This window comes from Scyliorhinus torazame, chromosome 15 (assembly GCF_047496885.1).
Source record: "Scyliorhinus torazame isolate Kashiwa2021f chromosome 15, sScyTor2.1, whole genome shotgun sequence".
NCBI classification, from domain to species: domain Eukaryota; kingdom Metazoa; phylum Chordata; class Chondrichthyes; order Carcharhiniformes; family Scyliorhinidae; genus Scyliorhinus; species Scyliorhinus torazame.
Genome location: NC_092721.1, coordinates 146,184,328 through 146,196,781, shown reverse-complemented (window position 1 = coordinate 146,196,781; position 12,454 = coordinate 146,184,328). Strand labels below are relative to the sequence as shown.

Genomic DNA, 12,454 nt, shown 5'->3' with positions numbered 1-12,454 from the left:
GGGAATCATACGACCAATGGAGAAGTGCAGTAGTTATGTGGACTAAGGTAACTGCTTTGGGAAAGAGAAAACAAGGTATGGCATTGGCTCTTTCTCGACCTTATGACAGTAAAATCCGAAACAAAGTGCTTTCTGAGCTGGAATTGGAAGAGTTAGACTCAGAAGAAGGCCTGGAGACTTTATTACATTATATGGATAAGATTTATAAGAAAAATGACTTGTTAAGTGCGTATGAAGCATGGTCGGATTTTGATAAGTTCTGGAAAATGGAGGATATCTCCATGGAAGACTATATAATGGAATTTGGCAGACTATATAAAAGGCTGCAGAAACACAACCTGTAATTTCCAGTCTGTGTTGGCCTTTAAATTACTTGACTGTGCTAGAGTGAGCAACATGGATAGGCTCCTGGTTTTTACAGGAGTTCAGTTTACTGATAAGGATACCTTATTCGAACGGATGACAAAAGCTTTACAAAAGATCTGGGGAAACATTTGATTCCGATGGCTCTGATGACCCAAATAGGTCAGCTTGCAATAAGGCAGAATATGGAAGATACACTACTAACAGGATGGCGAAATCGTATGGCTACAAACAGGGCTCAAGACTATAGAAGGAGACCGAGACAAGGAAATTATGAAGACAGAAACCCAGTTAGAACCTACAATAGGAAGATGAACCCCAGAAATGCAAATTGATGTTTTTGATGTGACTCTCAATACCATTATGCTTTCAACTGTGCAACTCATTATGATAGAGTGTTTGAAGCAACACATGACACGGAAGAGTCAGAAGAGGAAAAAGATAGTGACCAGAAAGAAGGAATTGTCCTATTGACAAGCAGTTTTACGCCGGTAATGAGGGTGTTGGTTGCAGAATCCTTCAACTGTGCTGTATTGGACAGTGGCTGCACATCTACTGTGTGTGGATTGACTGGTTAAAATGTTACCTGGACTCTTTGAATGCTGAAAATCGTAACAAGGTTAAGGAATTTGAAAGTTCCACAAGTTTCAGGTTTGGGGATGATAATACTCTGAAGTCGTTGAAAAGAGTGGTGATCCCTTGCAATATTGCCGGAGTGAATCATTTCATTAGCACGGATGTTGTATCAAGTGAGATACCTTTGCTTCTGAGCAGACCGTCGATGAAGAAAGCCCACATGAAACTGAATATGGAACAGGATAAGGCAACAGTTTTTGGAAAGACGGTGGCCTTACAATTTACACAGTCGGGACACTATTGTATTCCACTACTGACAAATAATATTTCAAGTAGAGTGGTTAAGGATGTGTTAATGGCAGTTGAAAATGGGACTTCAGCTGTTAAAAAGCTTGTGGTATTAAAACTGCATAGGCAATTTGCACATCCGTCTCCTCGGAGGCTGAAACATGTATTAAAGGATGCAGGGGTAAGGGAAGACGACTATACTAAACTGATAGAACAGGTTAGTGACCGCTGTGAAGTTTGTAGGAAGTACAGAAGGACACCAGCACGACCGATAGTAACCCTACCTTTGGCCAGGGATTTTAACGACATAGTGGCCATGGACCTTAAGATCTGGGATAAAGCAAATAATATATTTATTTTGTCGATTTAGCAACCAGATTTAGTCAATCAACGATTGTACGAAGTAAAGAAAAGAGAGTAATTCTGGATCAAATCGTGGAAAAATGGATAGGGACAGGAATGGGTCCACAGGCAAAATTCCTTACGGACAATGGGGAAGAATTTGCTAATGATGAGTTATGGGATATGTGTGAAAACATGAATATCAGAGTTATGAATACGGCTGCAGAAAGCCCATTTAGTAATGGTGTCTGTAAAAGAAATCATGCTGTCATCGATGACATACTTCGGAAAATGTTGGCCGATCAATCAAATTGCAGGCTAAGTTCAGCTTTTGCATGGGCAGTACATGGGCAGATGGTTGGGGGCTATAGTCCTTATCAATTAGTGTTTGGTAGAAATCCTAAAATTCCGTCTATTTTGGATGACAGCCTCCAGCTTGGGAGGGGACTACAATTAGCTCTGGTTTTGCTGAACATTTAAATGCATTACATCGCAGGAGAAAAGCTTTTTTGGAAGCAGAAGTCTCTGAAAGAATTCACAGAGCTTTAAGACATAACGTACAGCCATCAGATGCCGTTTTTCAGCAAGGAGGCAGAGGTATACCATGCCTCTGTCAGGTGATGTATAGTGAGGGTTTTGTGCAAAGGCTGTTGGAAGGAAATAAATGCGTTTGTGAAAAAGGAACAGAACTTTAGGCTCTTCATATCACAGCAATTAAAACGTCTAACAGTTGCTGTGGCAACCTCCGAGCTCTTTCCCAGGTTGACCGGCCTGGTTACAGTGAATATTGCCCCAACCCCCTGCAATGAAACTCCCACATGTCGTATTCTCTATCCTGCTTTACCTGGATGGCTCGGATGTGTAGTGTTGAATAAAGAACACAAAGCTTTGTTAACAAACAAAACTATGAATTTATTTACACTACTAACTAAGATTCATTCACATTCCTAAAGTAGAAGGTTATTATATCAAACTGTGCCATCTCTAACTTACAGAACACTCAAGTACACAACTGCTCTCGCTCTCATGCCTCACTATCTTCTGTCTGTTCTTCTTCTGACTCCATCTGACCCAAAAGGCTTAGCCCCATCCCTTATATACTTATGGGACCAGCTCCCTCTAGTGGTTGGCTGTATACATTTCATTAACTCTTGCATTGCCTTCATTTATGATACCACACCACCTTTGCAAGAACATTTTCCAAAGGTGGGCAGGCCAGGCTGTGAAACTTCCAAATTCCGGCTCCCCAACTGAAGCTGAAAATTTAGTCCACTGTTCCTTCGCTTTCGCTGGATCAAAACCCTGGCACACCCTGCCTAGCAGCACTGAGGGTGTACCTATACCACATGGGCTACAATGATTCTACCACCACTTTCTCAAGGACACTGAGGGAGGGGCAATAAATGTTGGTTTTGCTAGACACACCCACATCCATGAAAGAGTGAAATAAAAGAGGAAGGAGAGATCGAAGAGAGAAAATAAGTAGACATTCCCTTTCATATAAATTGCTTACCATTATAATCCCGACTGAAAATGAAAGCACTGCTTTCAGCTGTCGGCGGTGGGCTGGATAAAAGGCTTCAGGTTCACCCGTAATTGGATCCTACAAAATTGATTAATATTATCAATGATCTCTGACATATTCCTCAATTCACACAATGACAATCTAGTGTATTTTGTTTTATTTAGCGGAGATGGTCATTGCAGTCTGATTAGTGCTGAAGGAATATGTCAGTAAGAATTAACACTGCTAACTGCCACTGAAAGTGATTGAATTATAAAACAAATGGAAACCTTCAGCAGACCATGCAGCAGCTATAGAGGTAAGGGAAAAATTCTGCCTGAGGTACTGATTGCTTCCAGCAGTTTTTGTGTTTGTTCTTAACGATATCTGAAAATGTTACTCCTCCTTTCAAACCTTATTATCCTGAATATTTAGTATGTCTGATGTAATTTTCTTACATGACTAATAAATTATTATTCTACGTTTCATCTGTCGTTAAAAGCAGACTTTGCGGCCAAATATTTATTGAGGGAGGTTTTTGTCTTCATCATCTGGATGATAGCCTAGTTGACGAGGTCATTGTCCTTTACAGAACCGGCCTGATTTCATTCCATTGAATACCAGCAAATGAAAATCTGGCGATTCCATTAAAGACAGGCAATCCACGTCTATCAGTGATGTCCACAGTTTGTCTTTCATTTACTTCCATCATTCCCTCTGCCAATTCTGTGACTGGCTACTAATCTGCCACAGTCACAGGCACCAGATTTCATAGAATTTACAGTGCAGAAGGAGGCCATTCGCCCAACGAGTCTGCACCAGCCCTTGGAAAGAGCACCCTACCCAAGCACACACCTCCACCCTATCCCCATAACCCAGTAACCCCAATTTTGGACACTTAAGGGCAATTTACCATGTCCAATCCACCTAACCTGCACATCTTTGGACTGTGGGAGGAAACCGGAGCACCCGAAGGAAACCCAGGCACACACGGGGAGAATGTGCAGACTCCGCACAGACAGCGACCCAAGCCGGGAATCGAACCTGGGACCCTGGAGCTGTGACGCAATTGTGCTAACCACTATGCTACCATGCTGCCCTACCATGATGACTAATTTGTCCATTTTCAGTCCAAATGGAGTACTGTGTGCATTAGAAAGGGTGCCGAGGAGATTCACCAGGATGTTGTCTGGGCTGGAGTGCTTCAACTATCAAGAGAGACTGGATAGGCTTGGGTTGTTTTCCTTGGAGCAAAGAAGGCTGAGGGGAGACATGATTGAGGTGTATAAAAATGGGGGGCATAGATAGGGTGGATAGGAAGGAACTTTTCTCCTTAGCAGAGGGGTCAAGAACCAGGGAGCATAGATTTACAGCAAGGGGCAGGAGGTTTAGAGGAGATGTGAAGAAAAACGTTTTCACCCAGAGGGTGGTGGGAATCTGGAACTCTCTGCCTGAAACGGTGGTAGAGGCGGAAACCCTCGCAACATTTAAGTAGCATTTAGATGAGCATATAAAATGCCATAGCACACATGACTATGGGCCAAGAGTTGGAAAATCGATTTGAGTTGATAGGTGCTTGATGGTTGGCATGGGCACGATGGGCCGAAGGGCCTCTTTCCGTGCTGTAAAAACTCTATGACTATAAATTCACAAGTGTTGTGTTTGCACTTGGTCTCCCTACTTTCCACTCTCTACTTTATGCAACTTGTTGCTGCTTGACCTCTGTGGCCTCCAGTGAATCGCTCAGCATGCAGCCTTTTGGGCCGATGTGTTAAGCACGTAACATTGCTCAGCTGATAAACTCCAAAGCATGTCATCATTTTTCATCACATATTTTGCATGAAGATCTTTACTGGCTTTCTTTGCGTTGGGTCAACGGGCAATCAAGTTGCTATGGTTGCAACTTGGACACCCAGCTCCAGACTCCTGGGCACTCCAGCGCGTGACTACCATCTGAAAGGTATGGGTATATGGTGTCCTCAGACATACAATCTATTGGCACCATCAGTTCCCTGAACAACATTTTCTTTTAAATTGTCCTTCTTGACATGGTCCAGGTTGCTTCCCTCCCAGTGTAGGGGTTCCCAGCTTTGCCCTCAAATCCTCCATATTTGTAGCCTTGCAAAGGAGCAGGTGGAGAACCTGCCACTCATAAGGTCGAGAGGGGAATCCCAAATGTGGTCATGACTGGTAGCATTTGAGTCCTGGCCTTTTTCTAAATCACTCCACCAAACTGTTTCACAACAGCTGAGGATAATGGCCCCAATATTTACAGATAAATGAAAAAAATTACCGGTTCTGTTCCACAAAACTCAGGCCTGACTATTTCATCATTTTCATAATTTTCAACATCCCACTCGTAGACTAGCTCTGCATTCTTCCTTTTCCAAATTTCCAAAAAAATTGTACCTGGAAATGAAACCAAATGTTTACTCATCCAGCTTGGAATTTTAAAGCAACAATGGATTTAATGCACTCTGTAACTGGTTGGGCGTTGTTAAGCAGTCAAACCCAGATCTTTAAGCCCATCATTTTTGAATCTGTTTTCCTAATCTCCATCAAGCCATCAGTCAAAAGTGAGAATGGGCAAAAATATAACAACTACCAACTTGCATTGCTCTTGTGCACATTCCAGTGGACAACCTCATGAGCAGTATTGACAAATGCTTGGGACCAAGCTGCTTGTTTGCTTGTCATGGACCAAACAACAGGACAATGGAAACATGCCACTAGAGAGCCATTTTTTGTTATATGTATGTATGTGACTAAAGAACAAAGAACAAAGAACAAAGAAATGTACAGCACAGGAACAGGCCCTTCGGCCCTCCAAGCCCGTGCCGACCATACTGCCCGACTAAACTACAATCTTCTACACTTCCTGGGTCCGTATCCTTCTATTCCCATCCTATTCATATATTTGTCAAGATGCCCCTTAAATGTCCCTATCGTCCCTGCTTCCACTACCTCCTCCGGTAGTGAGTTCCAGGCACCCACTACCCTTTGCGTAAAAAACTTGCCTCGTACATCTACTCTAAACCTTGCCCCTCTCACCTTAAACCTATGCCCCCTAGTAATTGACCCCTCTACCCTGGGGAAAAGCCTCTGACTATCCACTCTGTCTATGCCCCTCATAATTTTGTATACCTCTATCAGGTCGCCCCTCAACCTCCTTCGTTCCAGTGAGAACAAACCGAGTTTATTCAATCGCTCCTCATAGCTTATGCCCTCCATACCAGGCAACATTCTGGTAAATCTCTTCTGCACCCTCTCTAAAGCCTCCACATCCTTCTGGTAGTGTGGCGACCAGAATTGAACACTATACTCCAAGTGTGGCCTAACTAAGGTTCTATACAGCTGCAACATGACTTGCCAATTCTTATACTCAATGCCCCGGCCAATGAAGGCAAGCATGCCGTATGCCTTCTTGACTACCTTCTCCACCTGTGTTGCCCCTTTCAATGACCTGTGGACCTGTACTCCTAGATCTCTTTGACTTTCAATACTCTTGAGGGTTCTACCATTCACTGTATATTCCCTACCTGCATTAGCCCTTCCAAAATGCATTACCTCACATTTGTCCGGATTAAACTCCATCTGCCATCTCTCCGCCCAAGTCTCCAGACAATCTAAATCCTGCTGTATCCTCAGACAGTCCTCATCGCTATCCGCAATTCCACCAACCTTTGTGTCGTCTGCAAACTTACTAATCAGACCAGTTACATTTTCCTCCAAATCATTTATATATACTACAAAGAGCAAAGGTCCCAGCACTGATCCCTGTGGAACACCACTGGTCACAGCCCTCCAATTAGGAAAGCATCCCTCCATTGCTACCCTCTGCCTTCTATGGCCTAGCCAGTTCTGTATCCACCTTGCCAGTTCACCCCTGATCCCGTGTGACTTCACCTTTTGTACTAGTCTACCATGAGGGACCTTGTCAAAGGCTTTACTGAAGTCCATATAGACAACATCTACTGCCCTACCTGCATCAATCATCTTAGTGACCTCCTCGAAAAACTCTATCAAGTTAGTGAGACACGACCTCCCCTTCACAAAACCGTGCTGCCTCTCACTAATACGTCCATTTGCTTCCAAACGGGAGTAGATCCTGTCTCGAAGAATTCTCTCCAGTAATAAAGGAAAGTTGACTTTGGTTTGTTGTAGCTAATTGACATCGGAGAAATTACCAGGGATTTGGAGATAGGCTTTAAAGCAAAGCAGAGTAAATTTACAGGATGTCCCAAATGGGATTTGCAGTGGGAAGTCTAAACGTTAGGGAACAGGCAAACAATAGATAAAGAAAACGGAATAATTTGGAAATATGAGCAATGAGTAGAAACTTCCATCTAATGTGGTTAAATGTAAAGAGATAGGCAATACAGAACAACATTGGGCTCTGATTGGTGGACTCCTCTTTAGAGCGGGAAATAGTGCACACTTAGAGCAGTTCAGACCAATCTCCTGATTGTCTGGAGTGAATTTTCTGAACTTTCGTTGAGTCAAGCAGCAGCCAGGTTTCTGACATTCGGCCTGGCATGGTGAAGTCGCCAACTTTACATCGGGGTGCGAGCCTGTAAAGCCTTCAGCGAAATGAAGACGAGGGGTTGGCCAATGGCCATCAAGGGGAGTAGTGGAGCGGCTCTTGACCCCCAGACCAGGGCTGAGGGAGGCAGGCGGATGGGCAACCAACCAAATAAAGAAAGAAAGACCAGAAACCGGGCCAGGGCAGGCCCGCCAAAACCAGCAGCCAGGCAGCCAGCCAGAAGCACACGCGGCCATTGAGGCTCAAGGCCCAGCCATCCAAGTGAAAGGTGAGCAGTCAGGAGGTGTGAGGGTCCAGGCAACGCAGACTTCATGGTTTTCGGGGAGCAGTGGCTGGCGGGGTGATTCGATCAGAGGCCAGGGCTGAGAGTGAGAGGGCTGCACGGCTACTGGATCGGTGAGGGCGAGAGCAGAGCCCAGGCCAGATAGCCAGCAGCAGCCTGACCGCTAGTGAGCCACCACTAGCACACCTGCAAGCTTAGGTCATCGAGGGGAGTCCCTGCAGGTGTAACCCGACCCCCGAGCCAGGGCTGAGGAGGGCAAAGAAGCATGCGCTTTCTGAAAATTCATATTCGTTGAAACCGAAACAGATCAGTCACTATGAAGAGACACTAGGAAACTGATAATCAAAAACACAAAAAATTGAAGGCGAGGCAAAAGGTTGAAACTAGGCAAAAAGACAGTTTGGCACTTTAAAAGGTTTGAAGTATTGACCTAAAACTGTACATTCATCCTGAATAACATCCACAAAACTTTTGGTGACTTTCTGATGGCTTTGACCTGCCGATTTCAGCAGACAACATCACCTGAAAAACCTGAACAAGAAGATGTGGACTCTGAAATGGGAATGGAACGAAATCACACCCCACCCCTCCTCCAACACGGATTCCAACCCCTCCTCCCACTTGGCCTTGACCCCCCCCCCCCAAGGATACTGCCTTCTCCATCATGAGCCTCCCATAAATCCAGAGTACTCTCCTCTTCCATCCCTGCCAGCGAAAAAACTCTAACAGCGAGGAAGGTGGCACGACCGGGAATGTCAGAAAAGCTTTCTGTGCAAAGTTACACAACTGCAAATATCTAAATGTATCTGCCTGTGAAAGTCCAAATTTCTCCACCAGCTCCTCCAAGCTTGTGAACTGACCCTCCAAAAACACATCCTTCATCACGGCCACTCTCATCCCTCAAACCTAGCAACCAGCCTCGCTGGCTCAAACATGTGCTACGCACTAACCGCTACTAACTTTGATACCGTCCCCAATTTGAAGTTGAAATACTTCTGGAATTGCCTCCATATCTTCAAGGTGGAGGCCAACACCGGATTCCCTCAGTACTTTCCCAGAGAGAACGATAACAAAGCCATCACCAACGCCCTTAGCCCCGATCTCCTACACAAACCTGACTCCATCCGCACCCATACAGCCTCAGGATCCCTCATCATCCCAACACCTTCTCAGTGTTTGCCGCCCAAGAATAATATATTCTTGCGGGGCAGCACGGTAGCCTTGTGGATAGCACAATTGCTTCACAGCTCCAGGGTCCCAGGTTCGATTCCGGCTTGGGTCACTGTCTGTGCGGAGTCTGCACATCCTCCCCGTGTGTTCGTGGGTTTCCTCCGGGTGCTCCGGTTTCCTCCCACAGCCCAAAGATGTGCAGGTTAGGTGGATTGGCCATGATAAATTGCTCTTAGTGTCCAAAATTGCCCTTAGTATTGGGTGGGGTTACTGGGTTATGGGGATAGGGTGGAGGTGTTGACCTTGGGTAGGGTGCTCTTTCCAAGAGCCGGTGCAGACTCGATGGGCCGAATGGCCTCCTTCTGCACTGTAAATTCTATGATCTATGATATCAGACTTGGCAAGGCCAAGCCCCTGCCTGCGTGTCCCTCTCAAGTACCGGCTTCTGAATCCTAGCTACCTTTCCCACCCATGTAAATGTCAAAATCAACCTCTCCACAGCCACATGGATGGCACGGTGGCACAGTGGTTAGCACTGCTGCCTAACGGCACCGAGGACCCGAGTTCGATCCTGGCCCCGGGTCTCTGTCTGTGTGGAATTTGCGCATTCTCCCCGTGGCTGCGTGGGTCTCACCCCCACGACCCAAAGATGTGCAGGGTAGAAGGATTGGCCATGCTAATTTGCCATTAATTGGAAACAATTTTGGGGTGGCACAGTAGCACAGCGGATAGCACTGCTGCCTCATAGCACCAGGGTCCCTGGTTCAATTCCAGCCTTGGGTGAGTGTCTGTGTGGAGTTTGTATGTTCTCCCCGTGTCTGCGTGGGTTTCCTCCAGGTGCTCCAGTTGCCTCCCACAGTTCAAAGACGTACAGGTTAGGTGGATTGGCCATGCTAAATTGTCCCTTAGTGTCCAAACGATTTGGTGGGGTTACTGGATAATGTTGGTGTGTGTGCCTGGATAGGGTGCTCTTTCAGAGGGTCGGTGCAGACAGGATGGGCTGACCCAGCACTCACCTTTCCCCCAATTCAACTTTTACCCAGAAGAGGTCCCAAATCGTTTCAACAGTGCCATGATATCCCCCATTGTGGGGATCAGATCTGTCATGTATAGGAGAAGGTCATCAGCGTACAAGGACACCATGTGTTCGACCCCCACCTTATTCCCTCTCCACCCATCTGAAGCTCTCAGGGCAATGGCCAAAGTGGGCTCGGTTATTATTTAAGCCGTTCAGGAAGGCCATCCTTCGGAGCTCCTGGACACCGCATTCTGTACCCGCAGGGACAACGCTATCCCGGTTGCTTTTTTCAGTTTCACTCAATAAACTTTCTTGGGTCACCCCGTCTCTGATTCCGCAATCCAACCGGTCTCGGAGTGGCTCTGATGGCGCCGGCCCAAACCCGCAGAACTCAGTGAGTTTGCACAAATAGCCCAGGAATTCTCTGTACCACAAACCACAATGAGGGTCTTCATTTGTCTGTCGTCCCCAACTATGTTGTTCAGATGAAGAAAATAGTTAATTTGTTCAATGTACTTGGTCCAATTCTCAGTCTCGGCATTCAACGCCTCAAGCCTACTGATTAAGGGCATATCTGCCACCTGAGTGGAGGCCTCCTGAGGTGGGCCAGATGCGGAGGAAATGGCGTCTCCTTGTCATGTGAGTGTCCCTTTAAGAAAGGTTTTTGTCTTATCACATGCTTCAGTGATGTCATTTTGTGGGTGGAGCTGGGCTGTGGCTGTGAGGTGAGAGGGGGTTTCAGTTTTAGTTTGCTGTGGACTACAGAAAGAGAAAAGAAGTGTTTTGCCTGTTTCTCTCTGATTTCATTTTAAAAGTTGGTCCAGTAAAAGGCACATTGGGAGTGGCTAACTGCCTTATTAACTTAAACGGTGTAGTTGTTTTCCTGGAAGGAGTTTGAATCTGCTGTTTGGAATTGGATTAGAATTTCAGGGAAAGGACCAGTCCCATTCAAGTGAAAATGCAGTGTGCTGGGCCATGCCCTTGAAAAGGGCTTTTGGTTTAATTGGATTTTGTTACTGAATTGGAACAGCTAAGGGGGAATTCATTAAGTGTTGTACATAGATTACTGTAGCTGCGTGGTGTCTTTATGTTTGTAATTGCTAATAATTCTTACTGTGTTTATATATATATGTTAACTACATTCTTAGAATAAACGTTGTTTGGATTAAAGTGTCTAGGAAGTCTGATGAATCACATGAGGTGAAGTATTTTGTGATCATCCTAGTCAAATTCAATATAAAGGTTGTAGGTCAGATGAACTTCATAATATACTCTGGAGTTTCTAAACCCTGGCCCATAACATCCTGCAGCTCCACTTGACCCTCGTCTCAAGTGTAAAGTCTCAGGCAAGTGACCACTCATAAGCGATGTCTGTAGAAAAATGTGGTTTTATTCAGGTTACTATACACTCCTCCTACACCCCGAATGGTCTCCCGCACCCGGCCCACACCTGGGCTGGGGTATTTATATCCCAGCAGTCCAAGGAAAAGGGGGGTTAGCCCCACCCCCTCAGCTGGGGAGATTGTGCTTGGGTGAAGCCACAGGGACTCTGATGTTGCAGATCCTTGGGCCTCCTGTGGGCTTATAACAGTTTTATAAATAGATGCATACGGTATAAAAATGAAGAGGTTATGCTGAACCGTTAGAAAACACTGGTTTGGTCACAACTGGAGTATTGCATCCCATTCTGGACACCGCATTTTAGGAATGTTGTGAAATTTTGAGAGACCATGCAGTAATGGTATACAAGAACCGGTTCAGGAATGAGGAGCTTCCAAAAAATGACTTTCATTTAAAAAGCGTTTTTCACAACCGCCAGTTGTCTCAAAATGCGTCATGGCCAATGAAGCACGTTTGAAATTTAGTCCCCACCGTAATGTAGAAACTTCAGCTACGAAGACAGATTGCAGAAGCTGGGATTGTCCTTCATGGAGAGGAGAAGGTTGAGCGATTTGTTAGGGATGTTCAGAATCGTGATGGGCCCAGACAGAGTAGGTGCAAAGAAACTATTGCCGTTGATGAAAGAGTCGAGAACCAAGAAACAGAGATTTAAAGTGATTGCAAAAGAATCAAAAAACTGCAAGGCTCCAGGAAAAGAGCAGGAAAGTAGCACTGGATAAATTGTCAAATGTCTCCTTCTACTCGATGCCAATGATTCTAGGATTATTCCAATTATGCCTGTAAACATTCAGTCAGTCAAGCAATGCACATTGATTTCAAATGCAGCTTGGAATACCATCTCCCACAGACAGGTTTTTGAAATGTACAAATAATACTTCAAATATTTCTCTTTTCCTTCAGATATGATGTGTGGCTGGAATATTTTCTCCCACTATCACACTCTATTGTAGTGTAAACAGGATCCTT

At 45.2% G+C, this 12,454-nt stretch overlaps 1 protein-coding gene across 4 annotated transcripts in view; it reads right to left on the bottom strand.

The window, feature by feature from the left end:
• The window catches only part of LOC140391876 (anoctamin-7-like), a 173,690-nt gene that overhangs the window by 61,586 nt on the left and 99,650 nt on the right, over positions 1-12,454 (bottom strand). For all 4 annotated transcript variants that reach the window (XR_011935201.1, XM_072476868.1, XM_072476869.1 and 1 more), the window contains 2 exons: positions 5,367-5,482; positions 3,083-3,172 (listed from right to left, as the gene is read on the bottom strand). Coding sequence is in view for 3 of the 4 variants with exons in the window: in XM_072476868.1 (XP_072332969.1) it covers positions 3,083-3,172; positions 5,367-5,482 (206 nt within the window). In the remaining variant the exon portion in view is untranslated. The remainder of the gene's footprint in view (positions 1-3,082; positions 3,173-5,366; positions 5,483-12,454) is intronic.